The following is a 25,922-nucleotide window of genomic DNA, read 5'->3' on the forward strand; positions in this document are numbered from 1 at the left end:
CTTCCTGGGGCTTTCAGTCTCCCTCTGTTTAGAAGCCTCGGAGCACACTGAGGTCCGTCTGGTCTATCAGATAACCCCGCGCCCGGGACCTCAGCTGGGTACAGCCCCCTGCTCCACTGCGGGAGTGAGTGCCTTGAGTACTGCGTAGCCTCCAAGGTCAAGAGGCATCTGGGGCTTATTTAGCTGAGGTTTCAAGGATCCGTTGCTAAACACAAAAGGGATCCGTGGGGCGGGGCTGTGAGCAGGCCCTGTGGGGTCTGTGGGGAGGGCAAGACAAGACCCCGACCCTGGAGGGAGGGGCTCGGTGGCCCTGCGAGGCTGCGGAGGTGGGCGAGGCAGCTCCAGCGGTAGGTCTTGCTGCCTGCTTTTAGATGGAAGTACCTGGGCAACAGAAAACAGCGCTTCCAAGTCAGGAAAAGTTTGCCAAAATCGGAGCCTTAGAGGACATGAATATAAGTCTTGGTCCTTGATGGAGAGCGTGCTGTGCAGAGGGGGAGGGGCAGTGGGGGGGGAGGGCTCCGTGACCCCCCCGTGGGTAGTGCTCAGGCCCCTCGCTGGTGTCTATTGAAGTGGCGCAAGCTCCTGGCCTTCCCGTCCTTCGTGGGGTCGGCTGCTCTTTGTTTCTCTTGGTTACTTGGGAGTCTGTCAAGGAAAGTACAGCATGTTTTGTGAGAAAAGGCAAAACAACAAACCCCCTTCGGTACCAATAAAACACAGATCCCATGCACAGGGGAGCAGGTGGCCTGGCAGATTTGAGCTCACCTGGCTGAGGGAACCCAGGCACATGGCCCCATCTGCCTGAGCTGTGAAGTGGGTATGTGACACCTGCCAGCTTTACCCAGAGTCAGGGCTTTTCCCCTCTGAGTGAGTAGTTGTCATAGCAGTAGCGCTGTGGTAGCAAACATTTATTAAATCTGTGTTGTGTGCCAAGGACTGCGCTTTGTGTATTTGCCGAAGCCCAAGATGTAAATGCTATTATTAGGTGTATTTCATAGGCTACAGAAATGGTGGCTCAGAGAGGTCAGGCAAGATGTTCAAAGTCATACAACTAGTATGTCATGGAGCTAAGATTTGACCCAGGCAGGCCGGTTCTGGACACTGGGCCTAAAGGCATCCTGCTTTGTTGAATGGTTGCAGACATACAAGCCTGGCTTGGTTATTCCACAGTCATCGAGGACCCAGGCTTCTTTCTATCTTCCTGCTCAGCTATCCTCACGTTGGCATTTACCCTCTATGGTCCAAGGTGGCTGCGGGAGCACCTGACATCACATTCAGGTTCCGAGGGTGCACAGATCCCAGCTGAGTCAGCTCTTCCAAAAGACCCTTCTCAGAGGCTTTCAGCACACCTCTCCATACAGCTCCTTGGTCAGAACCTCTTCATGTGGCCACGCTTCGTTAGAAAAGAGGCTTTCCTGAACAGAATCCACTTTCTGATGCTACCAAAGAAGAGAGAGTGGAGGATTGGGTAGGAAACCAGCAGTCTCTGCTACGTAGGTGCTCAAGTTAATTTTGTGTTGAGTTAGCCTGAAGCAAGAAAGGAAGGAAGGAGCAAACAGATGGACAAGTGGAAGAAAAACCCTGTGTCTGTGAGATGAGAGCCAGCGATTCCCTGGGCAGTCTGGTCCGAGAAGCCTGTGTGGAGCCCTGATAGGCTCTGGGAGGTTTATAAGTGCCTCATGTTCCTGTCCAGTGCTGGGCCCAGGGACTTGGGCAGGTGGCGGGAAGCTGGGAAAGGGGAGGAGGGGACAGAGCTGCAAGGGGCCCCTGGAGTGATGAGGACAGACACAGCTGTCCCTTCCTCAGTGGTACCTTCACCTCAGGACGGTGCAGTTCAAGGACAGACACTTCCTGGGCAATCTCTGTGTGCCACCTGCAGCCCAGGGCACTGGGGGTGGAGGAAGGAACCAGGTGGATGCAGGAGCTGCCTTCAGGACCGGGGGATGGGGGAAGGTCACCTAAGAGAGGGTGTGATACCTGTGGCCTGGGGGAGGGGGATGCAGGAAGTAGCACACCTTGGTGCAGAGGGCGCTATCCGTCCAGCGTCCCCCTTCCCACCCCCAGGCAGCTGTCTGGGCCGGCGAGGCGCAAGCTCCCTGGTAGCACTGATGGAGTTCCGGGGCCTGTGGAAATTATTTGGTGTGTAGGCTGGTGCCCTATCCTTTTAAAAATCGAGGCAGTGTTAAGTGGAATTTGTGCTTCTCTTGGCCCTGGTATTTCCTTGCCCAGTATTTGCTTGTTTCCTGGAGGAGCCCAGGAGCCCCCAAGCCCTGGGGAAGCGACACTGGGGAAGTGTCAGAGGAGGGAGGGGATGGCCAGGGCCTGGCACGCAGCAGGTGCTCCATGTTTGGGGACCAGAAATCAAATCATCCCGATGCCAGGGGCCAGGCAATGGGAAGCATTATATATTACTTTCATTTTCCAAATCTGAATAAGGGACTGATTTACGTGCAAAAACAAATGGTGTGTCTCCCTCCCACCCTGTCTCGGCCCAGAGGCTGCCGCTGGCTGTGGGCTGTTTGCAGCCACTCAGAGGCGGTGTTACACAAGCAGCCATAAGCACACCGGTAACTAGTGTGCTCGGGGGAGGTGACGCCCGTGAGGGAGGGGCCTGGAGTCCCCTCCTCCAAGGGCAACAACAAAGCCAGTCAGAAGAAGAAATTAAAATGTGATTTGTTCGAGCTCAGAACACTTAATTTTAACCTGTCATTGAGATGTGCCTTAACTTGGGCTTCTTCTGCTGGGAAACCAAAGACTTTTCCCTGCAGAAGGACCAACAGTTAGTGTTCTTCCTTGCTTGAGACAAACGCTGGTTCTTTGCAGAGGAGTGAGAAGGAGACACTTGGCAGCAGTCGCACACAGAGTCCTTCCAGAGACGGAGCCCTGCTGTCTGCACGCTCCTCTCCCACACTCACGCGGACAGCTGGGTTCCAACATCTAGCCTTTACTGCCTTCAAAGCAGTCCATTTGGTTATTGTAGAAATATGTTTTCTTTTTCCATCCACATTGAGTCATTCCATCCCTGTGTGTAAAATCTGATTAGATCACCTGATACAGGCACAGGTCCACCTGGCGCACGTAGCTGGGGAAGAAGGGACCCACGCCCGACAGGTGCACAGGTCACCACGGGAACAGATGGCACGGGGCGGGGGCTGCCTTGCCACGCGTGCGTGCTCCGCGGGTCTGGTTCGCCAGAAGGACCGGGAGGGTCAGTTAATCTGGGGTCAGGTAAGTGGAGGTAACAGGACAGCACTCCTCCCACGGGATTGTCATCCTCATTTAGGGAGGAGGCTGCGTCTGAGACGACAGCGGTCCAGAGCCGGGGGGAGGTGTCTCTCAAGGGATTTATTGCAAGGTGTTGGTGGCGGTGGCTGTGGGGCTGGCTATGCAGGTCTGGCATCGATGGGACAGGCCGTTAGGAAGGGCTGGAACTCCCTGGTAGGGACCGAGGCTGCTGTCCACAGGCAGAAGTGCCTCTTCATTCAGGGAGCCCCAGCCCTGCTCGTGAGGTCCTTCTCCTGATTGGACCAGGCCCACCAGACCATTGGTGACAATGCCCCACACTTAAAGTCACCTGGTTATGGATGTTAATCACATCCACCTTTACCCCAGTACCTAGATGAGTGATTGATTGAAGAACAGGGGATGAGGCCTCTCCGGGTGGACAGATAACACAAGATCCAGTGCTGGAGGTGAAGGATAGGCCTCTCTTTCCAGCTTGAGGTCTTCCCAGAGGAGGTGAGGTATCTGCCCAGGAGCCCAGGGCTTAGGCCAGCTGTTCCTGTGGCCCCTGGTGAGCCTGGGGAGCTTCGTGTGTCCTGTCACTGTGACCGGATGTCTGTGTTTTTGGGCCAGGCCCCGGTGTCCTGCAGTCAAGGACACCTCCTGAGCAGGGAAGACTTGCCCCGCTCCACCCACTCAGCTTTCTGTGTCCCCTGGACACTCATACAGAAGGATCCAGAGCCGTGGGAAGGACCTGAACCTGCATCCTGGGTGTACAGCGGACACGCCGAGGGGTTTGGTGGAGTTTGGTCACAGTCTGAATTCTCCCCAAATGCACGTGCCGGGGAAATTGATGGAAATGGACGTACCTTGTTTCATTCAGAACTTTACCAAGAACCACGCATTTTGGGAAACAGCTCCCGTGTGGCTGCATTGCTAGTGGTGTGCGAATCACCGGAAGGACCCTGGTCCCTCCACGTGGGTGGCTGAGGTCATCGTGGTGACCGTGTGGACGCCTTTGCCCCGTCGCCTGATGTGCTCTGGTCTGAACACCCGTGTGTGGACTGTGTGTTATTGGGTTAAAACGCCCTGCCTTCCTCCTGCGTGTTACAGCTGAGCATCACATTGACTTTTTTTTTTTTTTTTTTTTTGTCTTTTTGCTATTTCTTGGGCCGCTCCCGCGGCATATGGAGGTTCCCAGGCTAGGGGTCCAATCGGAGCCGTAGCCACCAGCCTACGCCAGAGCCACAGCAACGCGGGATCCGAGCCGCGTCTGCAACCTACACCACAGCTCACGGCAACGCCAGATTGTTAACCCACTGAGCAAGGGCAGGGACCGAACCCGCAACCTCATGGTTCCTAGTTGGAATCGTTAACCACTGCTGTGACGGGGGCGGCTGCACTTCCCCAGGCAAGGCCTCCACGGGAACTCCCACATTGGCTTTTAAAACTTATGCACGTGGGTGGGTTGCAGTAAAGGGACGGGATGCAATACTCGATGTAAGGGGGTGTAGGTGGCTGTGCCCGAGGGGGCCGGTGTAAGCAGCTCGGTGTGGGGGCCACGGGGCACAGAGTTGGGGGATGGGTGTCCATGGACTCGCTGGCCTCGCGGGCCCTGGACTTTGTCCTGAGTTCACTGGGGATCCCACATTTGAGCTCTTTGTGGGACTGGGGATATGTTTCAGAAGGTCCACACGTGGCTGTGGGGGCAGCAGGATGCCGAGGGCCCCTGGAGGCTGGTGGCGTGGGTCAGGCGGTGGGGGGATGGGGAGGCAGATGGACAAGTGAGGTGTCGACGCCTGGGACCCCACAGACTTGGAGACTCCTCGGGGCTGGGAGTGGGCAGTGGGAGGGGCAGAGGGTGGTTCTGGGGTGAGTGTGTGGACGACGGCCAGCCTCTGAGGCGGACCCTGGACGATGAGCAAGGGGACGAGGTGGGGATGGGGTGCGAGGCAGCTTTGGACGAGCACATCTTGAGTGCCGGGGTCACAAGATGCTGTGACGGGGGAGGCTGCACTTCCCCAGGCAAGGCCTCCACGGGCTGGTCATTCGTCCTTGCTGGGAGCTGCGAGGGCGGAGGCGGCTGAGGCTGGGGGCGGCTGCTGTTCCCCGACGTGGACAAGCTCTGCCCTTGGAGCCCCCGGCCCATCTCTGGGCTTACCATGGCTTTGTCTCCGCGTCACATCCTGGAGAGGCCCCCTCCCTGACCCTCTCTCCCAGGGCCGCCCACTTGTCCCTGGTGGCCCCCTGCCCTGACAGCGCCCATCGGGTCAGAGGAGCCACCCTCTGTTCACGATTCGCGAGCCCCACGCCCAGCACAGTCTGGCACAGTCTCCCCTGATGATGGGGAGACGTTGCCCCGCTGGGGGAATCCCTGCCCGGCGGGGACTCCCGCCTTCCTTGGTGACTCAAGGCTGGCGGTGGAGCCGGATCGGTGTTCCCAGGAAGGAGCTCCCAAAATAGCCGGCGTCCCCGTGGGCGGGGAGCTGTCTGTTCTGCAGCTGCGGCTTCTCTCTCCAGGAAGGCGTTTTGCCTTGTTTGACGGGATTGCTTCTCAGCTCAGTTCTTGCTTGATGCTGAGTTGATCTGAGATGTTTATTGGAGCCCCACGGGGATGAGGGAGACCTGGGGCCCATGAGCTGAGGGGGACAGAGCTGGCTGCGGATCTGGAGCCAGACAGGCCGTTCCTCCCATGTCCCCGGAATTACCTGCAGCCTCGGAGCCCTGCCAGGTCTGCGGTCCTGAGAGGCGGAGAGGGGTGTGCAAAGGGCGATTCAGAAACGGGCCATATGCCAGGCACCTAGCTTGGCACTTCTTGGGCCATGTCACCATCCTCACGGCAAGCCCAAGAGGTGACAGTTGTCATCAGCCCATTTGGGGAGAGACAGGAGAAATACAGGGAGTAACAGGGTCGGGATGGAGGGTCTTGAGTGACGGGCCAAGATATGGGCCCCTGCCCCATGGTGTTGGCCTCGCCACCAAAGCACTTTTCGGGGCAAGGTGAGCCACCTGGAGCCCAGGCTCAGGAGGCCTGGGGTGGGGGGGTGGAACAGGGGGACAAGCCTTGGCCAAGGTGGGAGGAGTCACCTGGAGGGGTGATTCATGGAGGGTGTCGTCCCCCCCCCACGCCCCCCACCATAGCCGGCTTCCAGGGTGAGGTGGGGGATGGGAAGCATCCTCACAGGGTGAGTCCCCTGTGCTGGCAGGTCCTCCCCAACCTGAGGTGAGGGCTGGGCCCTGCGCAGACTCCAAGCAGCTGATGGGGAGAGGTGAGCTCACAGAGGTCAAGGGTCACACGGTGAGACGGGGCTTCCCTGGTTGATCAGGAACTGTTTGGCAAGGACCTCGGTTTGGGGCTTTCGTTGGTTTTCTAACTCCCTGTGCTCATCAGTCGACGGCAGGGACAGAGGCCGGGGTCAGGGGGAGGCTTAGCGAGTCGCGGTCCCGGGAGAGCCTGGGCTTTCGGGCTGAGCGCTGGCCTCTGCTCTCCACTGCACTGCCACCTTAGAGAGCTTTCGCGATGAAGAGAGAACCATGGCAAGAGTGCTGAAGCTGGAGCTTTGCGTGGCGGCCCATGAGATGGGAGTTTGCAATTCCCGCGACACAGTGTCCCACCTAGTGGATGGAAGGTGGCTGGACAGCAAGGACAGAAGAAAGTCACTGAAAACAGGGGTCACCAGGCTCGTGAAAGCCTTGTGGCCTGTGGTACTGGGGAGGGGGTGCCTGGTGGCACTGTTCCCAGCACCCTCCTGGCACCAGCCCCTCAGCAGTGGCAGGCCGCGTGGCCCTGGTTCTTGAAGCCCCTTGATCACAGCTGGGGGGCTGGGGGTGCAGGATGGGGTGGCGGTTCTCCCTGATGGAGAAGCCCAGCAGCTGGATGCTCCCCTGGGACACTCAGCCAGGGCCATCTGTCCCCCGCTGACCTCAGAACGGAGATCAAGACCTGCTTTCTCCTTGGGCCACCCTCCCACCATGCCAGGCACTCCAGGGAACTTGGGCCACCCGCCCCACGTGTGTCTGGGAGGCAGAAGGGGTCCTTGGGACAAGGAGAGGTTCCCTCCCTCAGGAGCCTGGTCCCACAGGTGACATAGAAGAAGAGGGGTCCCTGGGGCCAGCCGTGAGGATGACAAGGAGCCAGGCGCCCCCTCAGCCCAGACGCTGTTCCACTCCAGCCTTTGCTCTGTATCTTCAAGGGCAGCCAGAAAGCTGATGTTTTAAAGTGAGAACTCCCTGTTGATTAATATTTGCTTCATATTCGTGTTTTAAAAGTATGGCGTGAGCCAAAAATGCAACTGCTTGCTGGATTTGGACCAGCGCACCAGTGGGTCTGGTAGCCAGTCTGTCCCCCATGCCAGCTGGCCGAGTGAGTGTCTGATGGAGGAGGAGGGGCTGTCTGACAGAGGGAGGTCTGGGTGGGTGTCTGATGGGGACTTTCTGGGGGATCCTGGCTGGCAGGGAGGCTACCAGCAGGGTGGTGAGGGTGGCTCTGTTGGCTGAGTGAGGCTGGACGAGACCTGGCGAGGGATATAAATGCTGACAGTCAGGACACCACCACCCACTTGTGCGCCAGCCTCCGCCTTGTCTTAGTTTCTCCACCCCCTCCGCACCCCTGGGGTCCCTGGGGCAGGGGAGGAGCAGGGGATTGGAGGCTCATGTGGGAGGGTGGTATCCTCTGTCACCCTGCTGGCCCGGGGCCGAGCTGGGACTTGAATTCAGACTCTGCCTGTGTCGTGGCCTCGGTGCTGGTCCAGGGGATGGGAATTTGCAGCCTGACAGATGTGGATGGTACAACCGCTTCACCGCATCTCCTTCAGCCCCCTCGGGGCATCCTGGTCACCCAGCTGGCGGTGGCCTCCTGGCTCCCCCGCCCTCCACCGTGCCTCCTCTTTCGTCTCCATCTGCTCGCTGACCAAGCTCTCCGTCCTCAGTCATGTCCCACGTTCAGAGCACAGGGTTGGGTGTGGCGTTCGGCCGTCACCACAGACTGGCTCAGAGGAGACACAGGAGGGCAGGGGAGCCTCTTTGGGCTGGTTCTCCTCTCCCGACAGCTGGGGGCCCTGACTACGACACACACCCACACTGCACAGGGACCCCAGGTGCCATGACCCCATCCTGTCCTGTCCCCGGTGGCCCATGCCTTTACCTCCTGCTCAGGTCCCCAGGGCCTGTCCGGTGTGCTCCTGCTGCCCGCCTCTGTCCCTGCCTCTCCTGGGGGCACAGGCCGGGACCAGGCTGGGGGACAGGCAGGAGCCTCTCTCTACCCTGGTCTCCTTCCCTGGTGTGGCTCCCACACCCACACGGCGCTGTGATTGGCTGCCACACTCCTGCTTTCTCAGCGGGGAGAGTCAGAAATAGACTGTGGCTTCCCCAGTTCCAGGAGGCACCAGAGCAGCAGTTTCTGAATCAGGGGTGGGAGCGGCTGTGGGCGGAGCCGGGGAATCCCTCGGGCGCTGGACTGAGGCTGCCCCGCCCCGCCTCTCCTGAGGCTCCACCCACCCCGCCTGAGGCTCCGCCCCCTCACCACCAAAGCCCAGCCCCTGGGGCTGTGGGGCTGGGTCTCTGCAGGTCCTGGAGAACCCCTTGCTGCTGAGGCTCCAAAGCAGGGTTGCTGTGGCTGCACACGCCTCGGGGAGGGAGAGAAGCCGGCGTCCATTTGCTCCTCTCGTCAGGCTCTGGGATCTACGCAGAGAATGAGACCTGGTCCCACAGGTGACACAGGTGCCAGTGTGGATTCTCCACTTTGGCCTCCTGAGCCCCTATGGCCTCATCTGTAAAGTGGGTATAATCCCACGTGCTGTCCGCTTGGATATGAGGGTTGTCGTTCATCACTCCTGCTTTGGGAAGACCCAGCCCCACATGGAGAGCGAGCCGAGTCTCGGGTAGCAAATGGATGGAATATTGTGTTTAATGTATATTTAGTTCAGTGTGTATTAATTTGGAGCTGGCAGTGTTCTTACTCTAGAGCCAGTATCTTTGCCTTGCCTCGAACATTTCACAGGCCCCTTGATGGCTCACGGGCCTGTGGCACCTGTGCTTGTCTGATGTCCCCCCTCCAAGTGGCTCTATATCTCCTGGTGGTAGGTTCTGCACTGTTCTTCCCTGGACAGCAGTCTGGAAGAGTCTAGAAGTGCTCCCACAGGCAAATCCAGTCCTGGCCTGCCCTCACGCCATCCTGCCCCGCCTGCTCCCCACCCTTGAGAGCCTTCCCGGCTTCTCTGGAAAGAAACCCAGACCTCAGCAGGGCCTGCAGGTTGGGTGGGTCCTGCCCCAGGAGCAGCACCCGTCACCGCAGGAGTCCTGAGCTCAGGACCTTTGCACACGCTCTTCCTTCCCCGCTCGGCTTAGCCCTCCCCACTGGAGCCTGTGCTCCCTGAGGACAGGGCTGGGCCGCACCACAGCATCAGGGCCGGGCAGGTTCTCAGGTGCTCACTAATATCTGACTGGGAGGGTCAGGTTAACTCACATTAGACCTTCTCAGCCTCATACAGGGGGGTGTCTGCACAGTAGGGGCAAGTCCAGACTCACCGCACACCCACCCCCCATGACTAGGGTCCCACAGGGAGGTGCTCGGGCTGGCGGTCCTCTCGTCCAGCCTCTCTGGGTAGAGAGACAGTTGGTGCCAAGCCGGCCGGCTGTGCTCTGGTGGCAGCTACAGACCTACAGGGCTTTGACCAGAGGATACCCCTTTCTGCTTCGTTCAGAGGTGCTCCGAGGATCCGCTGTGGCCCCGCAGTGGGAAGTAGGACTCGGCACCAGGCTTGCCAGCTGCATAGGTTTTGAGGGTGAGATGTCCGCACTTTGCTGAGACGTGTGACTTGGACAAAATGGCTTTCTGGGAACTCAGCCCATGATCAGCTGACAACCCACAGGTTGGGTTTTCTCAAGACATTTTTGAAGAAACTACTGTCCCAGGCCAGCATGGTAACGGTGGGTTTGTGCGTTTTCTCTCAATGCCCTCGGCTCTGTGAGGGTCTATTGCTAGACAGTTTGGAAGAGAAGTGGGGATCCAGCAATAAAAAGCCTCTCTGGGGGCAGAGTGAGTGGAGGCTTGGTGTTGGTTTCAGGTTTGAGGGGATGCGTGGCCTTGGTGCTCAGGTGGCCCTGCGGGCACCCGGCTGGCCAGGTGGCACCAGTAGGCACCTGGCTCTGCACCCCGTGTGGATTCTCCACACCTCCGCCCAAAGGGTCCTCTTCCAGAAGCTTGGCTTGCCCACTCCTCCCAGCTGTCCCCAACCCAGCCAGTGAGCAAATAGGAGACACAGTCCAGAGATGGGACCTCCCTGTGGCTGTGGCGGGCTCCTCCTCTTCCTGCTGGGTCCCCATGGCAATGCACCCCCAAGTGCCCCAGCCCATCACTCAGCTTCCACAGCCCACCTTTTGTTTCCTCCTGGCCTTGACCACTCCCTGGGTTGTTCTGGTTTGTTTACTGTTTGTCTGCTTCCTCTTTAGAGGGTGACTTTCCAAGGGCAGGGACCACTGCGTCCTGGGATTTAGAACAGTGCCTGGCACAGAGCACGTGCTCCATGGTCACATATTGAGTGAGTGGCATTGGGGGGGTGGGGGTTGACCAGGCTGAGGCACCCCACCCAAAGAGCTGGGTTTATGCCCTTTGCTTGGGAGGGAGCTGGAGGTTCTGGCCCTTGGTCCCAGCCAGGAGTTGTGTTTTTTGTTTTTGTTTTTGGAGGGGAGGTAGGTTCAAGCCCCAGCAGACATCCAGATGAGATGTTAATCAACCACCCACCAGCCAGCAGACACACAAAACCCCCAAAGGAGCAGACGGCACACTGTCGCTTTGAGTGTGGAGGGAGGAGCAGCTGAGCCCTGGGGCCGCCCTGGGCTTTGTGCTGGGACAGGGTTATAAATAGGAGACAAGTATTTCTGGAGGTGACAACCGCTTTGGGGCAGAGTATTACGGCCCCACATTGTGGCCCCATTCAAATGCTCAGCCTGGTGTCTCTGCGCTGAGGCTAAAGGATCCGGAAGTGGGAAGGTTTCTGGCTTGGCCCCAAAGACAACATTATTGGAGTTACAAAAATAATTGGAGCTTGGCTTTAATTTTGGCTAATTATGCCTCCCTCTCCTGACAAGCCTTTTATTTATTTATGTGTTGTTTTTTTTTTCTTTTTGACTGCGTCCTCCAACTCCCTCCCTGAGAAGCCATTTCAAAGGAAATGATAATTTGTCTTCCTATCTCGCAAACCGTGTGTGTCTCTTGGGCTGGTGGGACGGCAGGCGGGAGCCGTGGGCGTGGCAGGCGGGAGCCGTGGGCGTGGCTGGCAGCTGTGGGCGTGGCCGGGCTCGCGCTCTCGGCCCAGGAGATTCCGGGCCTGGATTGGCTGCGCTCGCTCCCTCCTGGCGGTGCTCCCTGCGGGTAGAGGCAGGAGCTCCCTCCATCACCCCGCAGCTGGCGGGTGTCCACTGAGGCTGAACGGGGCAGAAACAGGACCAGGGCCGGAGCCCGTGTCTGGGGCGCTGGGATACGGAAGCGGGAGTCTCGCCCGCCCGCCCCTCCCTCCGCCCGCGAGCAGGGGACCGTCTCCCGGGTGGAGCTCCTGCTGCTCCTACGCCGCCTGGGGAGCCGTCCAGCCCCGCGGGCTGGCAGCAGATCTGGACATGAAGAGCTGCCCGTCCAGGGGGGGCGCGGGGACTGCCCCAGCCGCCCGGTGACGGAGGGCCCCCTCCCTCCCGCGTGGAGGTCTGACTCGCCAGCAAGAGGCAGCCACCGGAGGAGGCTCCCCTTCCCTCTCGCTTTTGGGGAGGTGCTCTTCAGGGGGTGCGCCAGCCACCTCTGACCCTCGCAGACCCAGGGCGGAATTCGCCGGCAGCCACCATGGTGCAAAATGTAATTCTAGTGTTTTTCCGCAGACGGCTGAGCCAAAGACCCGCCGTGGAGGAACTGGAGAGAAGAAACATCCTGAAACGTGAGTAGCGGGTGACCCCCTAGGGCTCTCCTCAAGAGTGCTGATGCTCAGGTTGCTGCAGGATCCCAGCGTGGGCGGTGGGCGGTGCAGTGACTCCGGTCCTTCGGCTGAGCCCTCCTGTGTGTCTGAGCTGCCCAGGAATCTGAAAGCAACCCCAGGGAAAGTTGAAACACCCAGAAGCATCCCATTTAAAATTGAGAGGGAAAAAAAAAAAAAAAAGACTCTCTTGGCATGGTAAAAGATGTCCCTACTTCAGCGTTATCTAATGAGTCAGCCCCATAGGTCTAAGGGAGATGATTCTGTATCCTTTCGCAGGCTGGGTCTCAGCAGGTTTCCCTGGCAGTTTGGACAGGGGTTTCTGATGGCCGCAGTCACCACAGGCAGGTGTGGACAAGGGATGAACTCACCCCTTAGCGGTTACACCTGGGGAATCAAATAGCCCCAAGGAAGCGAGAAACCTTGGGGAATGTTGCCGGTGGCTTTCAACTCCACAGTGTGATGCGATTCCAGACCACCCCCCCCCCCGCCCCCCGCCCCCAGCCTTCTGGGCTTCTCCAGTTAGGTGTGTGGTTGTGACCAGTGCTGAGCATCACTGTCCAGGAAGAACCCCCGAAGTGTAGAGAGCACTGTTCCATCTCATTAAAGCCATTGATGAGTCGGGTGGTAAAACCCTTGCAGAAGTGTTTTCGCAGATACTTCTTATGTATCTGGTCAATGCATTTCAGCTTTCGAGACATTTTGTATGAAAAGTGTCTTCTAAGGCCTGTATTTTTGAACTATTTTCCTTTCCCTCCTCTCTTTATGATGGATGGACACTGCAGACATTCTCTGAGCTTGGGTTTCATTGCATGGCCATCTTTCTACAAAGAGGGTCCCGAGGCTGAGCTGTCAGAAAGTGGGTGCCAGGGCCCCTGCTCCAGGTGTGGAGCCCTAACCCATTCCTCTGCCCAGCACCTTCATTAACTGCCTAGAAATCCCCTCTCTGTCCACCGTTGGAAATACTTAAACCCTAAGATCCAGAATTCTTGGTTTTATTGTTTTAATTTAAAATTATAGTTGATTTACACTGTTGTGTCAATTTCTGCTGAACAGCGAAGTGACCCAGTCCTACATGTATATACATTCTTTTTCTCATATTATCTTCCATCCTGTTCTATCGCATGAGATTGGCTATAGTTCCCTGGGCTGTGCAGGAGGACCTCATTGCTTATCCATTTTAAATGGAATAGTTCACATGTTTAATTTTTTAAACCTAGGATACGGCGACTGCTGTTCTATTTTACCCAAACTAGGCCACATCTGAGGATTTAAAGAAAAGCTTTTCATTGATAACAATCTTCAGCACGTGAGCGGATACAAAAGTCAAGCTATTTGTGACACATATTTGAATTTTAAAAAATGAAGTCACTTACGATGGAAAGCGCCTAAGTCTGATGCCCCTGAAGAAAATCTAAGACTTGAGTGGGGCAAGTTCACGCCCCTCAGCCTGGCCTGCCGCCCAGAGTGGGCAGAGGCTTTTCTCCTGGGAACCGTTCCTCCCATCCGTGGGGACCCCCTCTCTGCTCTGGTGGATGGCCAGGACCCCCAGCCGGTCAGTGCCCCTAAGGGAGTTAGTCTTGGCACAGAAGCCCTGGGAGCAGGGTGGGGCCTGGCGGGCAGAGGTGGCAGGTGGTCCCGGGATGGACAGAGCTCGCTTCTGCGCACAGAAGAGGCAGGAAAACAAGCCCCGCCAACCCCCACTGCAGCCCCGACATCCCTTCCTCACCACCTGGCCAGGCGGGTCCATCCCTGGTCGGACGCCTCGGTGCCCCGGGCAGCAGCGCCTGAGAATTTCGCTGGATAGTGGTGGGCGGTGCTTTGGTTTGGTTTTGTGCCGGGAGAAGCGAAGGGAGGAACTGTGTGAGATGCCGCCCAGGGCGTCATCCTCGCAGGCCCTTGACCCAGGCTCATGCTCCATGGTGGCGTCTGCTTTTCATCAGTTCTTAGGCTGTCAGCACATTGTATTTGCTCCCTTTAAGTGGGGAGCTCATGACTAACGCCATCCTGTCGGGGGAACACGCAGAGCTGGGCCTGCGTGTTGATGGAGACAAGAGCGTAAGACAGAGCGGCCCTGTACCTGTGATGACACTAAAAATGATCCTGTGGCATTGGGCCCACGCTATGCCAGGCCTCGGACTCAGCGCGTCCGGTCCTCATTCAGTCCTTGGAGCACAGTCGCCAGCTTTGCTCGGCGTCCCCATTTCCCTAGTGAGGCAGCTCGGACTCCGGGAGGTAATAGGACTTTTTATCAGGCGTCTCGGCACAGGGAAAGGAACCGCAGTTCACGCCCATGTGTCCTGGATTAGACTCAGGCACACTCTAATCACTGTCTCAGGAGCAATAGTGCAGGTCTGATGATTTACAGAAGATGCACGTGTGACTGTCCCAGCTCCTGCCACTATTTCTGGAAAATCTGGGCGTGGAGGCTGTGGTCATGGCTCCCTTGTTTTGCACAAGGCACCGTGTTTTCCGGGTCTGGGAGTTAGACATCCCGAACCCAGCACTGAGTGGCGCTCAGAGAGTCTGTAGCTTAACATCTCAGGAGGGACTTCTAAGAGTTGGTGCCCCACCAAGCGCCTGGCCCGGAGACGATCCTACCAGACACTTTCAAAGATCAGCTCTCCAAAGCCCGTGCTGTGCCCGTGTGCCCTTGTCATGCAGATGGTACCCATGATTTTAAAAAAGGAAAGATCTGATCTTGTTTCCGTGTTTTCACATGAGGGCTGTACTGGGGGTTTGTTCGTGGCCTATTTTTGAGAACTCTGAAGAATTAGTTTCATATCATTGTTTGAATCCCTCATGGTTGGCCCAGGTGGTACTTTCATCACTTTTTTCTAATTGTATCATCAGCTTTCTGATTAGAGCTTATAACTGTGGTTTCTTCTGGCTTTTCACTTGGATTAAGACCCCAGGACATAACAGGGTTTGGTTTCCTTTCTTAAAACAGCCAAATGTAAGCTGCATCTTCCGTCTTAACGAAAGTTACAGAAGAGTACGATGGCTAAGTATACAAAGCACCTAGATACCAAACCCCCCAGGCGCACAAATGTTAGGAGTGTTTTAAATAGAGGCAGACATGTGAACTTATGTTAACTGCAAGGAGCAGGCTTCCCCTTTCTCAAACCTGGCGGTGTGTCTAGGAGTGCTGACAGACGAAGTCCTTTTCCTAGGAGTGGAATGCTGGGTCCCCTCCAGGGACCTGAGGCTTTATTTAGCAACAGAGAGCCAGAAATAGGACATCCATTATCTCGTATCCCAGGGCAGAGCCTACATTTTACACTACAGCTCAGCATTCTGCTCCATTTTTAGCTACAAAGTGTAGGTGTGAGCACGGCTTGAATGTTAATAGCCACACTCACCAAGCAAAGCCAATTTTGGCGAAAGATCCTCGGGGTCCCTTGAAAGGCAGCTCACGTGTCTTGCTTCTGCAGTGGAGAGGCAGCTGGGTTCCCGGGTATGTTTCGAGTTGAAATATATTCTGAAAATACGCATTCCAGGCAAGCATATGCTGCCCACAATCTGAAATGGGTGTTTCTTATCTTACGTTGGTTGGCTGAAAGCATGTGTGCCTATTACGTGGAAAAGGGGGGGAAAGGCAGTGACAGTTCTATTAATATTCATTTACTCATTCACATATACGAAGATATTATATATGTGTATCTAGCTCATCCTAAATCTGTTTTTGTTTGCCATCTATGTTCCTAGATGTAAATACACACAGAGAGAGAGTTGATTAGAGGGAGAGGGAGAGAGAGAGCGAGCTTTTTCCTGGTTCTCCTGCAAATAAATGCCCAACAACAATCGATGCGGTTATTTCTGACCCAGAGGAAGCGGGGATGCTGGCAAAGCGTCCACATACAAGGCTTTCTGTGTGACAGTGAGGCCACGGTCTCCCGAGCAGTGATGGGCAAAGTGGGGAAAAACAAAGTGATGTGGACAAAAGCGTCTTCTACGTCGTGTCCTTCGTCCTCCACCCCCAGCATCCAGGTTTTGAGGACACTTCCTGCTAAAGAGAAGAAAGTCTCAACCTGCTTCTTCCTTTTCTTTTCTTTGTTTTGTTTTGCTTTAATTTTTCACAGAAAGGAATGATCAGACGGAGCAGGAAGAAAGAAGAGAAATCAAGCAAAGATTGACAAGAAAGGTACTATCATTGAAGCACCTGATTCCGGACGATTCGAGGGAGAAAGCTGCTTCTGCAGCGGTCGGGATGGGCGATGCAGGCCCTCACTCTGTGAGGGCAGGTGCCAGGAATTCACTCACCAGACGCCAGGAGAGCAGGGCCTTTTGCCACGTCCTGGCATGTAACTGACATGCCTGCCAATAGTGTCCTCGCCTGGCACCCGAGCCCGCGGCCCTGATGACACTTCGCTTTGTTTCCAGGGGGTGAGCTCTTTACACAGTTCCTGGGCACAGCGCCCGGACAGCAGAGCTGCCCTTTCCTTTGGGACACTGGTTACCTCACTCTGTCTAGAAGCTCTGGATGGCAGAACATTTTATTAGCCTCAAGGATTTGTATCGGGGGGTCTCTAGTAGTTAAGTCAATCAAAATGGACTGTGGCCAATATAGGTAGCAACTCCATAAGCGCTGATCTCCTTCTAAAGCCCTGCCCATCTCTAAATCCAGGTGTTCTGGTGTTGCCCTTTTTCTACTGTGTTCTCCAATTATTACTATTCTAACAATTATTATTCTATTAATAATAATTCTATTAATTATTATTATTATTATTGTCCTACTTGAAGTTCATGGAGTGTCTTCCTGAGCTTGACTTATGAGTACCAGTAGTATTTAGCATTTTAACTTTCTCTACCTTTTTCGTAAAAGCTTCCCTAATGATAGCAGAAAAGAAGCCGCTGCTACTGTAAAATCTTTCCTAAGTTCATTCACCTATGGTTCCTTGAGCTGTGCTGTGAACAGGGCACTGCTGGGCTCCTGGAGCTTAGGGTCCAGAGAAGAGGTGCTGAGGGCAGGGGGCTGGAATAGAAGAGGTGTACTTTAAACCCCTCATACTTGAGGTTTTTTGCATCAGGGTTCCATTTCACAGCTTCAGGGTGCTTTAAGAATGCTAATTTGGCACGGGACACCTGACAGTGGTGATCTTTTATTTTTCAGCTTAATCAGAGACCCACGGTTGATGAACTGAGAGACAGAAAAATTCTGATACGATTCAGTGATTACGTGGAGGTGGCAAAGGCACAAGACTATGACAGACGGGCCGACAAGCCCTGGACGAGACTGTCGGCAGCAGACAAGGTACCGAGCAGGCCGGTCTGTGCCGCCGGGGTGGGTCGGTGTGAAAGGAGCAGAGCGCGTCCTGCCAGCAGGTTTCTATCCTTGGTGGGCACTGTCCACTGTTGTGGTCGAGGCTGTGCCTTCCCAGATGCTGGCTTTGTAAATACAAGCTGGCGGTAGGGACATGCTTTCACCTGGGGGACACTTTGCCTTTAGGGACTCTGGCAGTGGCTGGGGACAGTCTTGGTGGTCAGCAGTGGTGGTCGCTGCTGGTGTCTAGTGAGTGGAGCCCAGGGGTGCCGCTCCCCCCTGTGGCAATGCACAGGATAGCCGCCCCCACCCCGAGACTGTTGAGGACGTGAAACTCTGGCCTGGGTGCGAGTCACAGTAGGCAGGTGGGCAAAAAAGAGCTGGACAACATGGGTTTACACAAAGCGAGCCACAGCCGGGTGGGGGAAGGGAGGAGATGGGAGAAGCCTTCAGGCTGCAGGTGGAGGCGGCTCTGGACTCGGTCCTGGGCTGGTCCCGTTTGAGGTGTCCCTGGGGATCCTGAGCAGTCTCAACCAAAGGGCCAGGAGGAGAGCAAGGGGGTTGCGGGGGGCTGAGGCTATGGGGTGAAGCAGAGGGAATTAACATCCCCTAGCCCGTACACTCCCCCGTACTGGACCCAGCCTGCCAGGCGTTATTTCACTTAATCCTCAGCAACATCCCAAAGAGAGAGGTGTTGTTATTATCCCTGCAGAGGTGACCAGGAGAGGCTGGGGGAGTAGTCTTGACCGTGGGCAAACGCTATTGACCAGCAGAACTTAAACCCAGGAACGTCTGTTGGCAGAGTCTGTCCTGCCTTCCTGCCTCTGGTGATTTTCAGAACCTCAAAGCCTTTAGGAAGAGGAACTATTATACATCCAGCCAATACATTTGCAGGATTTTCTCATTGTTCCTCCTCCTTCATATGCTGAGTGTGAGTCTGGAGCTTTTAAGTGAACACACACGGGCATAGCATCAGCTTGGAGAAGTCCAGACAGGCTGTAGTTGGACCAACTCAGTTACCCTTGGCGAGGGGCTTGGAGGGGCCCGGGCACGGGGGAGAGGGTGGGCCTCTTTGGTGGCAGGCCTGGTGACGATGGGCGTAGCCTGCCCCTGACATTCTGGAGGCAGAGTCTTTCCTTGCCCTGAAGGCTGATGTTTTTTGTCTCCCCTGGTCCTGGAGGGTTTATCTGAGAGAAGCACACGATGGAAGTGGGCGTTGGGAAGCTGGAGGCGGGCCAGGGGAGAGGCCCCGGATGGGCGGCGATGCGCGTCTCACCCACAGGCAACCGGGAGGTTCTTTTTCAAAATGCAGAACATAAACCTGCAGTGACGTCAGAATGACTTCTTCCTACATTGTCTAGTTGCAGAGTTCCAAGTAATTTCACCAAAAGCTGAAGTTTGCTCGTTGTCTTGAGGCTTGGGGCTCTTAGAAAGCAGGACCATCAGAATAAGGAGTGACGTTCAGCTTTTGGTGACGATAGCCCCGCATTTATCTATTTATTACGTATCGTGGCTGGGTGGGGAGGGCTGGTATCTTCCCTCTTGGGCACAGCAGATAAATTCCCTGAACACTTCCTGAATACCAGCCATGCACTAGCTCGGTGGGACTGTAAACATGAGCAAGTAAGAGTCGGAATGCTGAACAAAAAGCTTTTCTGCCTGTCGCACCAGCACCGAAGTCAACATGTGTTCGAAGTGGCTGTCCATCCGCAGCCATGACACCAGTTTCCTCTGCTAATGTTGTAATGTTCTGAAAAATGATATGCTGGTTTTCAATTCCAGGCAGCGATTCGTAAAGAACTGAATGAATACAAAAGCAATGAAATGGAAGTACACGCCTCAAGCAAGCACCTGACAAGGTCAGATTTCTATTTGTATGAAGTTCGTGATACTTACAATATGGTGTTTATTTAAAAGGAAAATTAACATGCCACAAAGAACTATGTGTTCACGTTAAAAAAAAAAAAATTCAGTATCTCTGCAGAGAACTGTATTGAACAGACAGAAGGCACCTCAATTAAAAGCTCTGTTCGCTCCCCTGGTTTCTCGTAGGGCTCGGTGGAAGGTGGTTTTAGGAGGACACTGCTACGCAGATCACTGGTTATCTGAGCAGTTAGTGTATATTTAAGGAAATGAGCCTCAAAGCACTGAAAGTAATTTGCCTGTGTGTTTAATTCCCCTTTGCTAACGTCCAGAACTCTCTCGTTTATGAGCTCCCTGATTCATTGATACGTAGAGGAGTGGTGTGAAACAACCCTCTCCATTCCTGTTTTCCCACCTTATTTAAATCTGTATTCATTTCTTTAACACAAGCTAATGCTCCCTCGAAGCTCTTCCAAAGAGCTGGTGTTTCCCCGGCAAATGTTTGAATGACGCTGTGCGCCGTTCTTGGCACTGAGAATACAACTACAGATAAGATCAAGGAGGTCCTTGTCATCATGGGGCTTATGTGCCAGTGGGGCTGTGCTGGCTGATGCCTCTGTAATCGAGGCGTTTCACATGAGGGGAACATCCACTCTGCCCACGTGACCGTAGCAGCGATGGGGTGTCTTGCTGATCATGACCTGCTCACTGGCTGCATGTTCTTTCAGCATCTCCCTCTGTCCGTGGCCGTGACAGTCAGGATGGTGTGAGGTTCTCACACACCTTTAATCCCAAGGGGTGGCCGTGATGCCATAAGCCTTCAACTGCAGCTGCTGCTTCGTCATCTCTCCCTTGGTCTGATGATGCTTGGGCCCCAGATACAAAGAGAAAGGACGGTCTGAATGGAGATACTGCCTTCAGCTAAAAGAACGGATTCCCTCCCTTTTCCGTTTGTCACAAAGTGGCCACTGCAATTGTTATTTAAAAGATCTACTCTGGAGTTCCTGTGGTGGCTTAGCGGAAACAGATCTGACTAGCATTTATGAGGACACAGGTTCGATCCCTGGGCTTGCTCAGTGGGTTAAGGATCCGGTGTTGTGGCTGTGGTGTAGGCCAGCAGCTAGAGCTCTAATTCAGCCCCTAGCTTGGGAACTTCCATATGTTGTGGGTGCGGCCCTAAAAAAAAAAAAAAAAAAGATTAACTCTGCAAGCACAATGAGGTTGTAGAACAGAAACCAGGTCTCACAAGATAGTTTTACTTTGACTATTTCAAGGGAGGAAGAGGAGGTTGATGGGCAAGAAAAAAACGAGGCAAGTATATAGTTTGTTTAAAAACGTTTAAGGGTTTTCCCCTACTTTGGGGTAGGAATAAATCATCTTATTTTTGAGTGTTCAAAACGCTGAAAAATGTTTAGGAAATAAACATTCTCCTTAAAACATTTTTTAATGTTCAGTCTATGTTTTTAAAAAAGAGATATAATTGCTACCATTCTATGTATGGTGATAGCAAATATTTAATACACCTTCTTATTCTTTAGATGTTTACTAAAGACATGTATTTTCTCTCATAAGTCCTTGATAACTTTCTTAGAAGATGGAACTTTAAGAGAGAGCCCAAAACGTAGACATCAGGACATATAAGATTTTTGTGCTACCACAGTTTAGCACTTAATGCCAACTTTTACCAGAACAGTATTTTTAGTCATATGAGGTTTTCTTAAGCATATGGGACATTACCACAAACACATTACCAGTTCTTTAAGTGCAAAACTATAACTCTACTGTATTATCCAATAATTTGCTTTATTAATCAGTTCATTACTTCCACTGATTTAGTGAAGCCCTGGTCTTTCTGTGTACTCAAGGGCTTAATGGGCTGTTTTCAGACGAAGTTTTAGGTAGTCTTAAGAATTCAGTGTCTAGGAGTTCCCTTCGTGGCACAGTGGTTAATGAATCTGACTAGAAACCTTGAGGTTTTGGGTTCGATTCCTGGCCTTGCTCAGTGGGTTAACGATCCAGCATTGCCGTGAGCTGTGGTGTAGGTTGCAGACGCGGCTCGGATCCCGCGTTGCTGTGGCTGTGACATAGGCCGGCAGCTACGGCTCCGATTGGACCCCTAGCCTGGGAATCTCCATATGTCATGGGAGTGGCCCTAGAAAAGCCAAAAAGACAAAAAAAAAAAAAAAAAGAATTCAGTGTCTACTATTCACAAGAGCCAAGAAGACATGGAAGCAACCAAAATGTGCATTGACAGAGGAGTGGATTAAGAAGACGTGGTACATGTATACAACGGGATACCACTCCGTCATAAAAAAAAGAAGGAATAATGCCATTTGCAGCAACACAGATGCAACTTCAGATTATCATACCAAGTGAAGTAAGTCAGAGAAAGACAAATACCATATAATATCACTTATACGTAGAATCTAAAACATGGCACAAATGAATCTATCTACAGAACAGAAACAGACTCACAATCGTGGAGAACAGACTTGTGGTTGCCAAGGGGAGGGCCGAGGGAGTGGGATGGACTGGGAGTTTGGGGTTCGTGGATGCAAACTCTCACATTTAGACTGGATAAGCAATGAGGTCCTGCTATACAGCACAGGGAACGATACCCAGTCTCTCGCGTTGACCGTGATGGAAGATCACATAAGGGAATGAGCTGGGTCACTTTGCTGCACAGCAGAAATTGGCACAACATTGTAAATCAACTGTACTTCAAAAAAAAAGAAGAATTCAGGCTCTAGTTCCCGAACAGGTGGCCCCACCATTACTTTAACCCAAACAGGTCCATCCTCATCTTTTACCTGTTGGACTTCTGAGACGCTTGTAATGGCAACAGCATTATTTGTGGAAGATTTTGGCAGTGTTAACGTAGGAATGTGTAACCTTCAATTCATTTTCTCTTTGTGATTTCTAGATTCCACAGGCCATAGAGATTTTCTTCTGAGAAGAATTGTGTTTAATTTTTGATACCAACACTGAACATTCATCAGGGAACTTTCCTGACGCTCATGACCACCTGCTGTGTTTGCGAAGGAGCAGGACCACAGGCAGGTGAAATGTGGGTCGCTCTCACCTGTAAGAGGAGGAAGCGGGGGACGGCCTCCACTCTCTGGTGTCTGAGGAGTGTGAACAGTTGGGGTCGATACAGCCCCCAGGAACTCTCCCAGAAGAAAACTCAGTTTTGCTTTGCAGCTCTGCGGTGCGAAGGAGGACGCGGTGTGCATGTGCAGGTCACCGCCGAGGCTCTGAGTGCCGGACGAGTGACGCAGCGTCGTCAGTACCATGTGGCCGAGACGTTTTTATTCTGATCACGATTAATTTGAGACTCTTTAAGTTCCTGTTATACAAAATGATTTACTGTATTATACTTTTTCTTTTTTTTATATAATGTCTAACAAAAATACAGCTGCGACATTTTGATTCCTGTTAATTTTGTTCTTTCATTAAATGACTACTTATTGCAGGAAATTAATCTGGCCAGTACAGTTTCTTGGGGTTGGGGTGTGAGATGTTTTTAGCACAGGGGTCTGTGAAACAAGTCCAATTTTATTACTTTTGAGCCATCAGAAGCCAACCACATCAAAGAGCATTCAAACGTTTTGTGTATTTTGTTTTGTAAATTCTGTTAGTATATGTGATTTCGTGCCCTGGAAAATCAAAGTATTCTTTTCAAGTGAAGTTTATGGATTATTGAGTAATGAACCTAGAAATAAGTGATAGCTTGTTGAAAAAGTCTGCCAAGATGAAAATTATGCCTTATTTAAGAGTATTTTGAAGTTCGCATTTGCAGACAGTATTAAAAACGCATTATAAGAAGCAGAGGTTTAAATGGAGGTGCGATCGTAAAGAGGAAATTTCCCTCCTCCAGCACAAAAAGGTAAAAAGTAATCTTGCACAAAGGGGGAAAGTAAGTTAAATAAAAATAAATATTCCAAGTAAATATGTTTTGGCTTGGCCTTTGAGTAAGTGTCCTCGAGAATGAGCCCACCCTCTCTGCTGGTCCATCCAGGCAGCGAGCACAGTGCGTGGACTTTGGGACCTGGGCCCCAATCCCAGCTCTGCACCTTGCAGCGAGATATTTATTTCCTCCGCAGGAACATCTCCCCGCCCCCCCAACACGGCTGTAATCTTTGAATGAGATGAAGGAGGTCAGGTGCCAGCGCAGTGGCCAGCACATTCTCAGCCTGACCAGGTGGCCCTGGAGCAGCTGAATGTCCCTGTGACTTCTCACCGCACATGTTACCTCATTGCCTTCCGTGACCTTTCCTGTTCCGCTGCTTTAAGGCTGCGATGGGTCAGCTGCCCATGGAAACTGCTCAACCCTTGAGGTAGCACTTTGTGCTGAGGGACTTATGACCAGTCCTGGGTGCTAGACAACCTACTGTGAGTTGAACTGGGGTCTTTTAGAAGAAATCACTGCATGGTAGAAAAAGTCCAGCTCTACCTCTTACTTGCTGTATAACCTTTTGTGAATTGTTTGACTTCTCTGAGCCTCAGTTTCTGTGTCTGAAATGAGATGATGTCTAAATCCTTTCTAACCAGAAGTCAATCCCTTAATTTTATAAGCATTTATGTGTATGCATATATACTGTGTATTTAATGTATATTTATATGTGTGGACTCTATTTTATACGAGCCGTTACTTGTTGCCAATCAACCCCCTCAAATACTGATTTTCTACTTTAAGCTACGTATTAGCAGCTCCCTATTTTATATTTTATTCAATTTAAAATAATATTTGGAGCCAGACTAGGGAAAAGATTTCACTCTCCTGTACAAATATCCACATAACTACTTACTATGAAGCAAAGCAAAGAAAAGGCCTCCCTTATTCTAGAAACCACCCTGGCCCCTAAAGCAAAAAGATTCAGTGGTTAAGAAATAACTGCACCTATAGTTAGAGATAACCTGATGGATGGGACACATGCTTAGGTTTTTTTCCCAAGTACAGACCCATAGCTAATAAATACATTTGAAAATAAAGTACAAGATACCAAAAGAAGGTTTGGCTGGGTCCAGCCCCAAAGGTTCTATGATATTATAGAACCAGAAGACATTTTCATTGTAATCAAAATGTTTGCAATAACAGCTAACTTCTACCACTGTATTTTTATTAATCTTGAATTATTCTAAATTGTATTTCTGTATTTCATGTCCTTAGCAGGTGTCATAGAGGTCGAGATAAACTAAAACTATGTGTTAAGTAGGTATGTCTACTCTGCACCTACTAAGAGTGTGTAATCCTGCACTAAATACGTTGATGACATGGCATCTCACATCTCTCTCATCCAGTTAGCTGGAGGAACAACATTAAAAAGCAGTTCGTAAATCACATGGTACTGGTGATATGCATGCATAAATTTACATATGTCGTATAAATTTGAAGAGAAAGTTTATATACTGAGGAGCCTGAAGACTTAGAAAAAACAATCCTACAGAGTTGCCGTTGTGGCTCAGTGGGTTGGGAATCCAACCGCAGCAGCTCAGCCGCTGTGAAGGCACAGGTTTGACCCCCAGGCCGACCTCATGGGTTAAAGGATCTGGCATTGCCACGGCTGCCGCTTGGATTTAGTCTTTGACCCAGGACCTTCCATATGCTGCAGGTATGACCATTAAAAAGAAAATTCTGCCTTCTTGTTCAGTAACAGATATAGGATCTGAATTATCAACACTCTTCATGACTAGTAGTAGTCATTGATGGAGTTTTTAACGCACTGATTTTATAAATCATTTAACAAAATATGATTATTAAAGTAACAACATTAAGTCATTAAAGAGATTGTTTTTAAGGAGTTTAAAAGATTTAAAAAACTTACTTGGTAATTTGGTGAGAAGAAATTGAGTTATGTCCTGAAGCATCAAGTTTTAAGCCAGTCTGATGGGGGAATGCTGCATTGTATGACTTTGTAAAAAGTACATTTTTAAAAATTCAAAGGGGTTTTGAATTTATGTAATGTTTTGGACACATGGATTTAAAAAAGCACCTAACATCAAGAGGTCCACCTTGTGGAAATATATGGTAATTACAAGTCTAAATTTATCTTTGAGGTGTGTGAAGTCAGCGTTCTTTGACAGCAAACTCAAGTCCAGAAATGCAAAATTCTAATTAAAATGACTAGTCTCACATGATTCATCTTTATTTACCCAGATTTTTATCCAGAAGTTTTTCAGTTTTTCATATGAAAGCAATTTCAGAAGATGCTCATACACAACTGAATATATTGAAAGTCAGGCTGAATATCGGAAAATATTTTAAAATAGTGAATTACTATAAATTACATTTCTTCATTTTTTGGCAAACGTATTGATAATGATGGTGTTAGGAACTTATCGCTAGTTCATATTTAGACAAACGATATTTATTAGACTGAACAGCGGAAGAGCTACCTGTTACCAGTTCTATGAAAACAGAACGGGCATTCTCTTGTGGGACAGCGTGGGTTAACACCCACCCCCGCCCAAAAAAGCAGAAAAGCAATATTTTATATTTGGAGTAATAAAAAAACTTTTAAGTCTTTATCTCAGGTGTAAATCTCTTCAAAGGAAGTGAGCAGGGAAACTAAAAATTACATTGTCTTGACTGTGAGCAGTTATACATGCTGATAATTTTA

At 52.1% G+C, this 25,922-nt stretch overlaps 1 protein-coding gene across 5 annotated transcripts in view; it reads left to right on the plus strand.

Annotated features, from left to right (window-relative positions):
* Nucleotides 1-22,784, plus strand: part of PHACTR3 (phosphatase and actin regulator 3) — a 236,223-nt gene extending 213,439 nt beyond the window's left edge. For 4 of the 5 annotated variants that reach the window (XM_085002521.1, XM_005673064.4, XM_085002523.1 and 1 more), the window contains 5 exons: nucleotides 12,085-12,140; nucleotides 16,259-16,320; nucleotides 17,290-17,430; nucleotides 19,222-19,298; nucleotides 22,226-22,779. In XM_085002521.1, the coding sequence (XP_084858647.1) occupies nucleotides 12,085-12,140; nucleotides 16,259-16,320; nucleotides 17,290-17,430; nucleotides 19,222-19,298; nucleotides 22,226-22,241 (352 nt within the window). In that variant the 3' untranslated portion in view covers nucleotides 22,242-22,779. 5 annotated transcript variants of the gene reach the window in all.
* Nucleotides 22,785-25,922: the final 3,138 nt, after the last annotated feature.

The sequence above is a fragment of the Sus scrofa genome, chromosome 17 (assembly GCF_054392235.1).
Source record: "Sus scrofa isolate SSC_HxYL_T2T_F1_AM1 chromosome 17, Sscrofa_HxYL_maternal_Yorkshire_Landrace_v2.0, whole genome shotgun sequence".
Lineage (NCBI taxonomy): Eukaryota > Metazoa > Chordata > Mammalia > Artiodactyla > Suidae > Sus > Sus scrofa.